The following is a 16,709-nucleotide window of genomic DNA, read 5'->3' on the forward strand; positions in this document are numbered from 1 at the left end:
GCCTGTTAGGGTCACTACATGTGGGTATAACAGATACTGTTCTATTTGTCCTTATTTATAAGAACAACTTGTTTTCGTGGGATCTACTTTTTTCATTGCTAGTGATACTCGCTTTTGCTCAGATTGTGAGACCCTGACGCATGCTAATGAGCAGCTATGCACATGAATAGCTCCATGGATTTCAATGAAACTACTTTTGTGAGTAACTGCTTACCAGCTTGAATCAGAGATTCACAATCTGGCCCATATGACATATAAATTGACATTCTCTCGCTGGAATAATGAAATCTTGCTTCCAGGATAAATATCTCATTGAGTATCTTTCAGATAAAACATAAAGGGGATTAAATAGATTTTGTTGCTTCAAGTTTACATAATGAAAATGGAATTTTATTATTATGAAGCCAATTAACTATGGATGTCAGCCAGCTACTGTGCCAGTCTCTTATGAGATCATTATTCAGATCATCGCCTGCCTGTGCTGCTGCTTAGAATTCATTTTTTTCACACACCATGCATTTTTAAACAGATGCATGTATGTAAATTACCCTTGCTTGAATAGCATAGCAATATCACCATTCACTATATCCGTTTGCTGTTTATAGTAGTAGCTTTCCATTCAGCCGTCTAAGCATGGGTAATCTGCACAGTAGCAATCAGTCTAACCCAAATTGGTTCAGATGTGCCATAGGGGTCAATGAAATCGCCAGTTTATCCTTGCCTTCTACTTTGATTGGTGGGATTGCAACACCAGTCCGTTAGGCGGGAGGGATGTGAGGCACGCTCAATGACTCATTCAACAAGAAGTGCTCATGTAGTCAACTCCATTCATTGTATCTCCTGAGATCTGACCAGATCACCTCTCTGACTTATCTGCTCTGAAAAGAATGAGGAAGTGAGAAGCTCGAGGTTGTTCCTCAACCTGGATGTCCCTGACATAAGCTTGCAGTGCAGTACTGTTATTAAGTCATCAGGCCATTTATTTTTACAAACGTTATAGCAGATTTAAAAAGAAAACATATTTTTCAAATTGAATTGAATTGAAAGTCCCTGTGCCTCTAATACCTTGCACTTTGGCCATTTTCAGGAGATAATTGGCACTCTTGGCTTTAGTAACAGAGGAATGATCATTCTGGATTGGACCACTGGCCCAGTTTATTGGGTATTCTGTCTCTGACAGTGGCTAGAGCCATCTACTTCAAAGGAAGGTATCAAAAAATCCATAGTGGGCAGCTATGTAATAACCTGTCCACATGGAAAGTTTCTTCCTAACTCCATCAGTTAAAGGTTGGTTTATGCCCTAAAGCATGAGGGTTTGTAATCCTTCCAAAAGTCTTTAAAAATCTTTATTATTGTAATGCTGGATGCCCACATTATCTGTATAAATGTCCAATACTTTCTCGAACCCATCTTAGTTCTTGGCCTCAATGATACCTTGGGGACTTGAGTTCCACGGGCTGACTGTATGTTGTTTGTATGTTGTAAGTGTGTTTCCTTTTCATCAGTTTTAAATTTGCTGCCTTTCAATTTCATGGAATGTCCTCATGTTCTTGGCTCATTTGAGAGTGAATAGTAGTGCCCAATTCAACTTCTCTCTACCCTTTGTTATTTTGTTTACTGTTGTCTGACTTTTCCACTGGATGCTTATTGCACTGTAACTCATGTTAATTCCTGGATAAAAGTTTGGATGCAATCGGATTAGCTCATTCGCATGTCTCTCTGCAGATGACCAGATCGTCCTAATTTCCCACAATTCTGTACACGCATGTTGAGAGGTGCTGTCGCCTGCTCTGACTATGATCAGCTGTTATTTCCTTTTTATGTGTGTCAGTGTGGAACATAATAAAATTTCTCAGTAATGGTATGTTTGGAATCCCTCTGATGCCCCATCTCTAACTTAGCAGAACAATAAAAGCAAGGTTGTAGTAAGCCTTTGAGCAGCTGGTAGTCTATATATTCCTTCTTTTTTCACATAATCTAATTCAAATAGAATTCGGGTAGCACTGGCACTACCACTTCTAAACACCATCAGCTCTCATCCTATTTACTGGATTTATACTGCGTGGTATATTTGACTAGAGTCCCCTTATATTGTAGGCAACATAGTCTTTCTTCTGCTATCACACCATTTGTCTACAGAGTACTTAGACCAGCTGATATAAAGGAAACACAGCTACGAGAAATTCCACAAGATCAATATTATTCTAGTAACTTTTCTTTACATCAATCATTGTTAAGGTTTCTGCTGCTAAGATTTGCATGCATGTTATAACTGAGCTATAAACCACTTTAGAGTGGCGATGTAGAGGTGGTGTGGGTTATGCTGCCCTTTAAGAAATGTGAGTTTAGGATTGGAATTAATGCTCCTGCTTTGGTTTGGCAAAGGTTAAACATACCAGGATAGTGATACTTGCATCACTGTCATAGCAGTGGGGCTCAAATTGAGTGGGAACTAGACGGTCCTCTTATTACAATGCATGAATTGCTATCATGAACCAAATCCTGCAGTTCGTAATCAGTTTTTTATTCACTTGGTCAAATTCTTATGGACACCAATGGGAATTTTTCCTAAATAAGGACTGAGAGTATAAAGGAGTACAGGATTTGGACCCGAACATGTTAGGGAGAGGACAGAAGAAAAGGTGTTTCCGATGGCTGCTAATAACTGAAGCTCTCTCGGATCCTAAAAATAAATAAATAAAATCAGATCTTACTTAACAGGCATCTAGCCTAATAAAGACCAGAGAATGAGAAATTCCTACCTCTTTGTAATGCTCCAAAATATACCGTACACATATTCTAATGCCCTCAAGCAGTGCTAGGCCTCAGGGCAACTTTTAACTCAGTCAACAGTATTTTTTCATGACATTATTATTACTATTTATTAATTTTATTATCATCACACCTAGGACCCCTGGTCATGGACCAGGACCCCATTGCGAAAGGCATTGTACAAACATTATGTTGAGCTGTTAGACTAAAGTAGAGCCAATTATAGAAACTACAGCCAAAGTAAAAGTTTGGATGTGAATATTTCCACTAGGAGGACAGACACTTGTCTGAGTTATTGTGAAGAAGGGTATTCAGTGCAGAGCTACAATTCTCTATTAAAAAAAAAATCAATCTTATGCAACAAGCTTCACCCATAAATGATGCTGTTCATTTGCTCTGTATTAAAAGGTGTGAAAATGTATTCTTCCCTTTTTTTTTCCCTCATTGTGGGAGCTGGATTACCCTTTACTAAACTGCCCCAAATTCATTCAAAATTAGAATAATTCAAGAATACAAGTTTAGTGCATCTCTATCAAAATTAGTACTTGCCTGAGGCTTTTCCACAAAGCTCGACCAGCTCCTGGGCTCTAATGGGAGTTATTGTACACAAGCCACTAGGGGAATCTATTTAAAGACTCCTGGCAGCATGAAGGGAAAGGGTAAAAATACAACCCCTCTTTTGTCCACCGATGGTTTTCTTTGGGAGTATATTAAAAACCTTTCTACATTTCTGTCTGGCTCTATCCACTGGCAGTGTGCCAGCCCATAGTACCCACTTCTGGTCGCCATTTCAAGACTGCAGTCACGAAGGACTATATCTGTTTCCCACAGCAACTAAAGGATGGGCAATACTCCTGCAAACTGAAAAAGAATGCTACTTGGCTGGTTCCAGAGCTAGTCACCTTAGTTTGGCCCACTTCATGCACTAGGCCCCAATCCTGTAAACACTTTTACTTTGTCTTTGGTCAGTAGTATTGTTAAACTCAATGGCACAATTCCCGTTCATACAGTTACTTGTATGTGTATTTGCAGCACGGGTATCTTGTGCTATATTTGCTGCAAATACTGTTCACTTTTCCCTCACTCCTCTCAGTGTAATATGACAGTGCCACTAATGTTTCTAGTCCACTTGTAGGCACTGGTATTTTGTACTGCAATATTAGAATAGCAGATAAGCCTAGAATCAGAAAATGAAATTTGTGAGGTTTCTTTCTATTATTGTCATAACATTCAAAGTTTCTGAATCTTCAGCGTTAGAGTCCATCATCCCATTTTTAAAGCCTAGCATTCTACATTCGCTGTTTGGTAGGATGAAAATTATGGTACTGTCTCAGTACTGCTAGAGGATGTATTTTCTTTGCTAGAGGAGAAGATCCAGAGATTTAAGTACCTTCTTTTAGCCCATTTACCTTTCTCCTGTCTTTATTTGTTCTTTCAAGCTCTTATTTTCTCTACTCTGGCTTTTCAATTAGTGGTCTTTTCCTTATTGAGCCTCTGTGCCTTTTTCACTATTCCATTACACTGGTTTTCTGCTGGTGGCACTGAACTCAGACTGGTATAAGAGGATGGAGACCTGAGGCTCTCGGTGTCCCTCACTAGATTCCTAAAGATACTGAGATGGACTTTCAAAAATCACGGTGTTCAAAAGGCTTTAATGTGTCTAACATTTTCATCACTCCAAAGCAGGGGGCTTTAAAAAGTATTTAAAAATGAGTAGCCTCTTTCTCTACAGTTGGTGACACTTAACATGCTGGATCTGATTCTCAGTTACACTAAGGCCATTTCATACTACAGGGTGTTAAAATGGAAGTAAATTATTTACACCCAACATATGGCCCCTTTACATGGCTAGGGCATTGTCAGTTGTCAAGTGGCCTTAGTGCAAATGAGAATCAAGCCCACCAACTTCAATATATTAAAAACAATATCATGGTAGGAATGTTGAAAAGCAGACTACAGAGGAAAATGAAATCTGTTTACTAAAACTGGAGCAGGGGTAGTCACAGAGAGCAGAGTGGGCAGAAATCAGCAGATATGACCTTCACATTTGGACAGTCTAAACCAGGGGTAGGCAACCTATGGCACGCATGCCAAAGGCAGCACACGAGCTGATTTTCAGTGGCACTCACACTGCCCGGGCCCTGGCCACCGGTCCGGGGGGCTCTGCATTTTAATTCAATTTTAAATGAAGCTTCTTAAACATTTTAAAAACTTTATTTACTTTACATACAACGTAGTTTAGTTTTATATATTATAGACTTATAGAAAGAGACCTTCTAAGAATGTTAAAATGTATGACTGGCACGCGAAACCTTAAATTAGAGTGAATAAATGAAGACTCGGCACACCACTTCTGAAAGGTTGCCAACCCTGGTCTAAACAAATGTGTATTCTTTAAAACAGTGATACTCAGACTGAGCCTTACAGGCTGAAAGTGGCTCTTTAATGTGTCTCCTGCAGCTCTTTGCAGCACATGATATTAAAGCAATGTGATTTAATTATTAACCAATCAGGATGCTTTTACTATGTTATTAACCAATTGTAGTTGATAGATACTTGGTCAGTTATTTTGCTGTGAGAATTATATATATAGTAAATGAAACTATGAATTCACACTACTGTGGTTTTTTTCGGTAATGTTGATCACTAATTTGGCTCCTGAACCACTGAGGTCTGAGTATCGCTGATTGAAATGTTGTATACAATAGGTAAAATCCTTGCTCCATGCAATAAATGGCAAACTTCTCATTGACATCAATGAGGCCGGGATTTCAACGAAAATTTATCCTGGATTACCATGTGTCAGTGGGGGGCCAGTTTCTCAGCTGATGTAAATGAGTATAGGCCTCGTGACATCAATGAAGAGATGCCGGTTTACACCAGCAAGGATCTGGCCCCAAATGTTTAATTTGGTATTTGCACCATTTCAGGTAGGAGGAAAAAAACCTATTTCAGTTGTGAATGGAAATCTTTTTTATACCATGTCAGTTCTGTATATTCACCTGTTTCACACTGAATGTAGCACAGCTGATTTAAGCTGACCTCATTGGGCATTTCAAAATTTGACTACAACACAGGACAGGGGTTTTGAATGCACTGCTAGGATCACATCCCTGACCATATAGAGACTGGCAGGGCATAACAATTTGAAATGCAAAATAAATACATGGAAAGACTGCATCATCTATTTATAGAACTAAAAGAAACTCTCTGAGAGCAGGATTGGGCACAAGATTTTAAAATATAAATGCATATTCATGCAAGCAGACATATGCAATGACTCCCACCTTAAGTGGATAACTACTGAAAGAATAAACCTGGTAAGGGGGAAATTCTGCTGCTGCTGCGCCCTTGTGGTGATGGAAGGACCAAGTGCAGCAGTACAGTGGTGGGAGTAAGGTATAGAGATGCTGCACTTGGGGACTCTGCAGCCTGTCACAAGCTGAGTCCCCAGTAGCTGACTGTGGGATCATACAGGGCAGGTTGGAGTGCAGAGTTGTGGAGGGTCAGCTCTGTCTATCAGCTGCATAGATCCACTAGTCACAAATCCAGTTTATGAGGGCTCAATGGGCCATGCCGCAACTGGGGGCTAATTGACTGTAACAGCAACTGTGGCAAGGGGTACGGTTATTCCATGCCCTGCTGCTGGATGGGGGGGGGAGTCTATCCTCCCAACTTCTGTATAATTTCACTCTCCCTCCAACCCCAAGCCCATTTAATTGCTCTTTGCATGGGAACTGAGAATTTCATCCTAAAAGAATGAATTATGATGCAACTTGATAATGCCTATTTAACTGGCCTCTCTCTCTGAAATAATTGTAGCTATATAAACTATATAATTATATAATTTAGACAGCCTAAATAGTTCCATTCTCACCCAGATTTGGGGAGTTTATAACTTTCCAAAACTTTAATCTTTTTGATGTAAGCTTTTCCAGGCTTAATAAAGTTGCCCGAAAGTCGTTTTAAAAAAAAAAAGTCTGACCAAAATCACTGCAGCATTTCTGAGTATAAGAACAGTGAAAAATATATTCTTTATATAATAATGAAAATGTTGTGACACTTTTTGTTTCTGTACAGCTGGAGTGTTGACACGACTCTGAGTAGTGTCTTGTCTTTTGCTGTGTACACAACAAACTCAAAATGAAAGAACCACATGGCATGATGCGATCCAAATAACTGTGTTTCCTAAATATACCCAATATGCAAGGCCTCAAAATGTATACAAACTGCTGCTCTGGCTGCGTTCTGCCACCTTCTACAACTTAGAACACACTGAGTGCCACTAGAAGGCTCACAAACTCTTAAAAGGAATACTACCATATTCCTGTAATACTACAAGCAGGGAATTTAAATTGGGCAGGGAACTAGCCTTTATTGAGAAGTGCTTTTGACTGCTCCATTGAAAACTAGTTTTAATCAGATATTTTTCAGGTACGAGTTCACAGCTTTAGTTTGTTTTTTAAAATATATACTTCTACATACATCCAAAGTAAAATGTAACCTCATCACAAATTCTTATCTGACTATGATGTTATTTCATATAGCTTGTTTCATATATGCATACAAGGTGCAATTTTGTGCCGTGCCTCTAAAAGACACAGCACAAAACATATAGCTCAGGGTGGTTAAGCCACCTTTTCACCCGCCCACTTTTTCACCCTTTTGATCCTGGGCTGCTGCAGGGGTCAGTTGGGCCCTGGGAGTAACTTCGAGCTAGTTGAAATTTTTTGTGTGAAAAAAAATTTCTATTGAAAACTATGGTTTCAGTGAAACAGAAATTTTCCATGTGAGAGTGTTGATTTTTGACAAAAACCAAAACAAAAAAACCAAAACAACCCTGATTTTTTTGATCAGGAGAATCGACACATAGAATTCTGTTTTGGGTTGACATTTCAAAAGAAAAAAACCTGTGTATTTAAAATGAAAAATGTCATATCCATATCTTGAACCATTTTGTTTCCATGTTTCCAAACTGCAACTGCTCAGAATTTTTCATCTTCTGAATTTTTTTTGATATTTTGATTTTCTCATTCTGATTTGGAACAGAGACTCATTTACAAACATTGAAATGTCCCATGGGACACAAATTTCATTTTTTTAGTGTTAGAAAAATGTGTTATATAATTACATAGCTGTATAAGAACTTATTTGCACATGCAGTTATCTTGATTCTATGTACAATCATGGTACCTACTGGTACAAATTTAGCTTTCTACCATGTATATATGCAATAGAACACAATTTTCCAAAAATATAGGCTATGTTTATATCTAAAATCTCTCTTCTGGCTAATGTTTTTTTTTGTAATTCTCCCCTCTTGTTCCAGTGGAGCTATCTCTCCAGGATTTCCTCAGATAGCTGCTCCCCTCTTATCACCTTATTAGAGCTATATTAATACAAACTGAGAGCTATATTAATGTTTTGCATGGATACTATGCTATGTTGGTACAAAGGATGTGTAGACCTCTTCTTCCTGTCCCCTGCCTATTCTGTCCCAGGACAGAAAGGTATGCACGGGTCCCAAAAAGGTGGGGGAAGGGAACAGTTCCATGCAGGCTGCTAAATTTGGACACAGGAAGGCCTAGCTCTGTGTATAGAGATGATTACAGGAGACTCCAGTTATGGGTAATTGATGTCTGTGTGGACAATGTGGAGAGAGATTCTAAAATATCCTCTTAACAGATTTTTCTCCTTTCCTGTGTTTCCCCCTTCATTCCAATCTATTACTTTCCATGACACTGGCTAACATGAGTCGCATTTTCCTAGTTAGTCTTTGTGTCCTCCAGGCATCTCTTAAAAAACAGGGAGATGGGCCTTCACACATCAAGTCAGGACTTTGGGTCTTAGCCAAATCTATTAACTTCAAAAGTCATACCACTCTACATGCAAAGCAATGTGAAGACATAGAAGGCAGCTCGTAGGTGGGAAATGTGTTGGGACACATATAGTGGAAATTGAGGCCCTCTGGGTATATATTTACTGGGGGTGCAAATGGGGGTGTGGGGTTAGAGGTGAATTTATTTGGATGGAGAGGGAATTTCTGGGTGAGTAATACGAGTTAATTATATTGGAGAGAGAGACCTTTCCAAGAACAGTATTTTGGCCAGCTTGGTTATGTTAGGTAAGCAGAGGGAGCTAAGAGGAAGAGTAAAAGACTGGGTGCCCTATTCTTTGTGATAAATAATTAGAAACAATGGCACATTCCTATTCTATGCAGGGATCAGCTCAATGTCTTGGATTTCTGTCATATTTTGCTAAATTCTCGGTGAATGTTTCACTGACATCAGTAGGACAGTTCACAAATAAATCTGAGTTCCCAAAGACTTTCAAGTTTTTACTTTGCTTGTACAATATCTCTTTTTCAATGTCAATTCTCTTCAGCTGAAAAACATTTGCTTGGGAAATATCTCAAGGCAAGGGAAGGAGTTGGTGTCTGTAACATATACAAGTTTACATTAAAGTTATTCTTCCTTTTCTTTATCAGCAAGTGAACATTGCCGTGAAAGCAAAAAAGCATTTTTTTCCTGACATCTAATACAAGAATAGCCTGACTAATATTTTTCACATTTTAGAATTACGCTTCTTTGTAGGTAGAGACTTCATGTGTCCAGGTTTAGCCTGAAGAACATTGGCTCCAAACTTGTATAAACTCTGGAATAACTTACCACAGCTATGCACTCGCCTTTCTTTACAAAAGTGTCAGAGCAGGCTCTAAGACTACACACAAACACTGAGTTCTGCAGTTCTAATGCCTTTCAATTTCATTTCATATTGAAATATTTTGAACATCATCTTTTAAACAAAATCGCCGGCAAAGCAGACGGGCAATAAAAACATATGTTATATTATCAAACGGGCAACAAGCTCTGTGAGAAATATTTTTTTTTATCACATGAACTATATCTGTTCAGAAAGTCCATCTATTTTAATGCTACTTACCAGCTTCCTTTGCTATCTAAAGTTATGTTTAGTCCAGAGGTGGGCAAACTACAGCCCGGGGGCCACGTCCGGCCCACAGGACCGACCTATCTGACCTCTGAGTTCCTGGCCCGGGAGGCTACCCCCCGGCCCCTCCCCTGATGTCCCCCCTCCTCTGCAGCCTCAGCTTGCTTGCTCCGCTGCTGGTGCAATGCTCTGGGTGTCGGGACTGTGAGCTCCTGGGGCAGTGCAGCTGCAGAGCCCGGCCTGTCCTGGTCTCTGTGCTGCGTGGTGGCAGTGGTGGCTGTGGCGTGGCCCAGTTCCAGCAAGATGGCGCGGCTGTAGCGCCGCCAGCCACCGATGCTCCAGGCAGCGCGGTAAGGGGGCATGGAGTGGGGGGGTTGGACAGAGGGCAGGGGAGTTTGGGGTGGTGGTCAGGGGGCAGGGATGTGGATAGGGTCAGGATGGTAGTGGGGGGAACAGGAGTTGAATGGGGGCAAGGGACCTGAGGGGGCAGTCAGGAATGAGAGGAGGGGTTGGATGGGGTGGTGGAGGTCCGGGGGCAGTCAGGGGACAGGGAATGGTGGTGTGTGGATGGGGCAGGGGGGGTTGGATGGGGCAGGAGTCCTGGGGGGAGAGGGGGTAGATAGGAGGTTGGGGCTGGGCCATGACCCCCTCCCCTAACCAGTTCTCCATACAATTTACGAAACCTGATGCGGTCCTCGGGCCAAAAAGTTTACCCTCCCCTGGTTTAGTACAATAATTTACAGTTCCATCAGGTTATATCTGTAGTCAATATAAAATTAAATGGCCAGCTCAAGACTATTGGCTCCGTAACAGATCTTTCAAGGGATTGTGATGGAGAAATTTAGGAAAGTGTCATACTTAGCTTGTAAGAACAGAGCTCCAGACAATTTTGATGGGGGTTCTGTGTTCTGTTGTCCAGGGGATTTCTCCCATTTTCCAACATGGACCAGAAATCCAGATGACCATGTGGCTGTCTCTGTGACTTCATCTGCAGATATGTATTTCCAAAGCATCGCTGGGATGTACTTGGAGGTTATGCAGTTCAATGTATTTTTCAGATCTTGTTCCTTAATTAATGGTGGGGAGAGAGTGAAACTCAGGAAGTGCAACCTGATGAGCAAGCAAATCAAAAATTTTAAACCTTCTGTGGGTGAATTTGGTGCTCATGAAAGTGAAGGTCTAAGACCACTATCCGGAACCAGATATGTAGGTAGGGGCTCTGCAACCTTCCCTATTGGGTATGTCTACACTGCAATTAAACCTGTGTCTGGCCCATGCCAGCTGGCTTGGGCTAAGGGGCTGTTTAATTGTGGTGTAGATGCTTGGGCTCAGGCTGGAGCGTGGGCTCTGGGACTCTCCCCTCTTAGAGCCCTCAGCAGCGGAGGGTCCCAGGGGCTGGGATCCAGCCTGAGCCTGAACATCTACACCACAATTCAACAGCCCTTAGCCTGAGCCCTGTGAGCCAGAGTCAGCTGGCATGGGCCAGTCAGGGGTTTTAATTGCAGTGTAGACATACCCTTAGGACACACTGCTAATGTACCTCAGCTTTGACCTGCAATATCCCTTCCATTCCAGTCACAGGCCTCTCTTGAATAGAGACTGACAGTTATTCCAAATTGTGTGATGGCTTGTTGATATGGATGTATGACCACTAGAGATTGAGATGAGACCACCAAATACATTTTCACACGCTACCTGAGCCAGAATTTCCATCTTTTAATGCAGAAGATAGCTTATTTTAGTTCCTTGAAATATGCCCTTCAACATTTTAAGTGAAGGCAGGCTCTTTCATTTACAGAAATCCTAAATTGTGTTACAAATCATCAGTACTGAAGTGAACCCACTGGAGACGCTATAAAGTAAAAAGTGTTGGCATTACAGCACTTGTGATAACGAAAGTTAACATCATCATTATTAAAATGATAGAGCAATGCTTAAGGTAACAAGGCCTTGACCTTCTCCTTCATAATCTCGTATACTGTACCTACAGTGAAAATGATGTTCACTCAGTGAAAAATATTTTGGTTAACAGAAATCCTCTGAGCCTTATTTATGTCTGTTTTTATCTTGCAGGCTTTCTGGGGGGCTCAAGACTGTAATTTATGTTGTTTTTGTTCCAGCCATGTAGAAGATTCTTTGATGGATTACAACCTCAACAAAACTCCAACTTAAAAAGAACAATGACAACCAAGAGACTTAAACCAGGTTTTTCATCTTCCTTGAAAAGAACTGAGTCCCAGTATTTAGAGTTTTTTTAACACTCTACCTCCCTCTGCTGTTACTACTGAGAAGTTCTTCAGCAATGGGAAATCATGTACTAGCAGCTTCGATTTCCATGCTCTCCCTTCTTGCAATAATGGGAGACACAGACAGTAAAACAGACAGTTTGTTCATGATTGACTCAGACCCAGGTCGCTGTATGAGGCATCATTATGTTGATTCCATCAGTCATCCATTGTACAAGTGTAACTCAAAGGTAAGTACCTATTTATACCAGGACTTTGTTATCAAGAATATTTCTGAAACCAGCTAATAATAATAATTATTCTGATGTGAAATATTAGTACCAAACAAACATAGAGCAGGAAGCTGAATGCTTAGATCAGAAGTTTTGTGCTTTCTCAACAGGATAGTATGTGAATCTGTGAACAATAGTTATCAGATTCATTTTTAAAAGGAGCAAGATTAAAGCTGAGTTGCTTGTACAATGCTCTTAAGGTTGGAATCTCAGATCACCTTTCAACTTTCTCCCTCAATGTTTAGGCTTACTCAGAGTGAATATTTGATTCCAAAGAAATGAGAAGAAATGGTGATATGTAGACAGGTACCTGAGCCACAGAATTCACATCCAGATCTGAACTGTCCCGTGGTGTTGGGACTGTACCAGGAAACTTCCTTGGGAGATTTCAAAGTGCTTTATCATGGAAGGCAGCATCATTATCCCCATTTTATAGATGGGGAAACTGAGGCATGGAGCAGTGACGTGACTTGCCCAAGGTCATACAGCAGGTTGCTAGCAGACCCAGGAATAGAATCCAGGTCTCCTGAGTCCAAGTCCAGTGCTCTGACCACTACTAATACTGCTCAGGATTTTGATACAGCCCATTATAGGGAGGGGGTCTAGCCGTGAAGGTCAAATCATCACAGTCCAAACTTCCTATAAACTCTGATCCAGTTTTGGTTTGGGCCACGCTTAGTTAATATGGAGCGCGTAAGACATGCACTTTGACTGGCTATGCTTGAGGTAAAGAATTAAGCTATATAAAAGTAATGAAAAAGAGTCTGAAAAACTTTACTCAACATTTTTTACTATTTAGTTTCTAGTGATTTTTCATCTCTCAATTTTGCTTTTCCACTGAATTTCAGAGGGATAACTATTTTTGGCTTAGGCTGTTTTGCATTTGCTCATGTTTCTATCTTTCATTTGAAATTTCAAGCTTGGAAAACTGTGAGGCAAAGTGTTATATTAGCCTCTGTAAATAGTCTACAGTAGCTTCTGACATGAATTATAAGTGAGGCAAGAAGGAAGACATAGAGTGAGAGAATCGTTACTGATCCCTGTCTCCCTGTCCTAATTTCCTTTGAAAAAGTTATACCAGTGTGCATTCAAACATGTGGTCAATGGTCTGGCCATTAGAACTGTGTGAATAACTGATTTTTTTGATTCACTGACTGAACCAAAACATTGGGAATAGGGGGAGGGGAATAATTGTGTCAAAAGAATGTTTCTTTGTGTTTATGAGGCTTTTTAAACCTTTTTTTGAAAAATAAAATTGACGTAAAATTCAAAACAAGAAGTCATTTTGAATAAAACAATGGAAACATCATGTTGAAAATGTCAGTGTTTAATTTTTTTCAGAATTGTTGTTCATTTTTCAACTGAAACAAGTTAGCGAATTCCACACAAACTCACAAAATGTTTAGATTGACCCAGATCTGCATTTTTTGGCAAAAATTTTGTCCAAAAATGTTCACCCAGCTCTGCTGACCACCCCTCTTTCTGTTGGCTGCTGGAATGGCCTCCTCCACTCCCCAGATCAACAAAAGAGAAGAATGAATGCCAGCGCTGTGTAGGTGCCCTTCAAGCTCTCCCCTCAGTGAGTTCCATAAACGCCCACAGTTGCTAATGAATAACAAAGGGTTGCTTTATTAGAGCTGCCAGAAATACAAAGTGCAGTTCAAGTTACAAACAAAAGATGATAAACACAACAGGTCCCAACTCAGCCTGTACGGCAAGTCAGCACAGGAATACAAAGGTGGGGCTCCCCAGGCCTAACGCTGGGGATATTCAGATCAGGCTATCCCTTTCCTGGAGGTAATCACATACTGACCTGCAGATCCCCCAGACAGAGTCTAATCCTTTCATTCAGGCCTGTCCCCGTGTCCCCTATCCACCAGCCACAGCTTCTGTTGGTCCCTCCCAGCCAGGCTGTCAGCCCTTCAGCACCTAAAATGCCGGGCCTTAGCCACAGCTCCTAGACTGCTGCTCCTGCCTACTGGTTCTGCTCACTCACAGCCTTTAGTTCCCTCCTGAGCCATGTCCCCTCTGGCGGTACTTCCCTTTCCTGTGCTGCAGGGATTTTGGAGCCCACTGGGCATTAACACAATTGCCAGTAAGGAGCCAGCAGTTTTCATTATATTATTGCTTAGGTGTCTCTCTCTGCTATGCCCTTACCCTGTGGGCATCCTGGATTGGAGTGTCTGAGTTTCGTAATGTTGCCAACTTTTGCAGTTTTATCACGAGTCTTGCAATATTTGATGTCTTTCTTAATCCCCAACGTTGGAGATGAGAGACTGCATCAAAATCTCCACTTTCACTTAAAAGCAAAAATGTCTAGTCCTCCAGGTGGCAGAGAAAAGCCAATGTGAAGTGAGTATACTGTAAAGACTCAGAAATCAAAAGGCAAATTTTAAAAAATTCATGATTTTTAAGCCAATGGCATGATTTTTTTGGGAGGAGGCGGGGCTGTGACTCATGATTTTTCAGTTTTTGAGGTTGGCAATACTGGTTTCTGTCCAAGAGCTTGCAAAATGTATCTGATTTCTCTTGTTGTAAATGGAATGTGTTCACTCTAAATCCTTAGGGATACCAGCCCTTTTAATTGGGTTATGCATTTATGGTCATTGGGATGATGTAGTGCTGCTTTCTTCTGGCCTCATTAATAGATTTATTATCTAACTATTGATAGAGTTGGGGGGAATATTTTGGTACAAAAAGGTTTTCTGATGAAAAATGAGTCTTCAAAAACAGAACTTCTTATGGAACAATTGGTGACATCTTTGAAATTTTTCATTTTGCAAAAGCTTCCATGACATCTTAATCTATTTTTAATCAAAAATTTGTTTGAAATCGGTAAGTTCCATAATAATTTTAAAAATGGTTTTGTTAAACATTTGAATTTAAAAGTTTCTATAAAAATCTTGTGGGAACTTTCACATAAACTGGAAAATGGGTCCATTTCAAACTCTGCAAACCGGAAAAAAATTGAAAATTTCCTATGAAACAGTTTTTCAACCATCTCATGTTGTTAAGATCTTGTAGATCCAGGACATTGCTACTGTGAGAGTGACTATTCTGAAGCTACCATACACTACTAGCACAATATTAGATTCCCTTATGCAGATTGGCCTCAGAATCTGTCTTAAAATATGGTCTGATAAAATATTAGTTTGAAATATATAGGCAGGGTATGTTCTTTATATATAGTGTAGAAACACTGAGTTTCTGTTGGATTATCTGTGTGTTTTTTGTGTGTTGTTACCCCTTGTACTGTTTCTTTGTAGAACACAGACTGATAATCTATTTCAACCATAGATTTGTGTCCTTTTTTCTGTGATGGGTTTGTTCCACTGCACAGCCACTTTTCTACACAGTTCTGCTAATGGGCCTATTTCCTGATCTGTGTTGTTCCCGCTACTGCATCATAAAATCATCAAAATTAGAGCTGGAAAATCCCTATTCGTTTTTCTTGTCTATTCTGGGATAATGAAGGATTATGCCCTAAAATATATCAAGTGCTTTGTTTTCGCCTTCGAGGTTGCCAATTGGGTCCACTTGGAAGGTGTTTCTGTGACATTTAATATGTCCATTGAATGCAATTCGGTTGATCAAATCCCATTCAGTTGTGACCTCAACTGGATGTTGAACACAGGCCTCAGGACTGAGAAGCTAACATAGTAATACACTATATACAGTATGTAGAAGAGACACCAAGAAGAGACAATGTAATTCAACCCTAAAAGACAATGTTCTTCTACTTTGACCTGAAGCAAAGCATTTGTTTCAGCTCATAATGAATTGAATTCCCTGACCAGTCTTATATTCTATCTTATCTCTGCCACCAAGACTCATTGGACCCTAAGGCATTGAATCCCCAATGCCTCTTGAATCAGTACCGCCTGAATTACATTACTGTCATAAGGCACTGTTTCTGGATGTGCCAAAAGAGTGCTGCAAGTGACATTTGAGAATGATGAGACCAGGCTGGATAGAGACATACCGTAAGAGGAGTTTTTAGTATATATGTTTAAGATAATGGTGGTCGTGGAAAAAGATCCCATGAGATTTGCAGTAATTCCAGCTCGATGCCAGGCCAGAAGTACTACAGATATAAAATTAGAACACATATTTCAGCATGTCCACTTTCAGACCCAGCCAGTCATGGGAAATGTGCAGATGAGAAATACTACCACTAATAAGAGCTTGAATTCCCAAAAGGATATGGTTTGAGTTAGGGAAAAGTTCTAGGCCCATTTGTAATGATCTCTGAATGTGTTATAAGAATTACTCCCACTCCTTGCACCCAACCTTCAGAATAGTTGAGTCCTGCTGACTGTAAGTTAGGGTGAGGTTTTTGCTTAGCTGATCCAATCCCAGTACAGAAGGGCAATCATGATCCTCCCCATCATTCCTGTATTGCATTAGGAAAGCGGTACTGTACTTCCTAGGGTGACCAGACGTCCTGTTTTTAAAGGGACAGTCCCGTATT

General features: G+C 40.4%; 1 protein-coding gene across 4 annotated transcripts in view; it reads left to right on the forward strand.

Moving 5' to 3' along the window:
• The window catches only part of NDP (norrin cystine knot growth factor NDP), a 31,418-nt gene that overhangs the window by 1,931 nt on the left and 12,778 nt on the right, over positions 1-16,709 (forward strand). For 3 of the 4 annotated variants that reach the window (XM_054005502.1, XM_054005521.1, XM_054005516.1), the window contains exon 2: positions 11,841-12,196. In XM_054005502.1, coding sequence (XP_053861477.1) covers positions 12,023-12,196 — 174 coding nt within the window. In that variant the 5' untranslated portion in view covers positions 11,841-12,022. Of the gene's footprint in view, positions 1-11,793; positions 12,197-16,709 lie in introns of all 4 variants that reach the window. The other variant, XM_054005508.1, reaches the window with a different exon arrangement.

This window comes from Malaclemys terrapin, chromosome 1 (assembly GCF_027887155.1).
Source record: "Malaclemys terrapin pileata isolate rMalTer1 chromosome 1, rMalTer1.hap1, whole genome shotgun sequence".
Classification (NCBI taxonomy): Eukaryota; Metazoa; Chordata; order Testudines; family Emydidae; genus Malaclemys; species Malaclemys terrapin.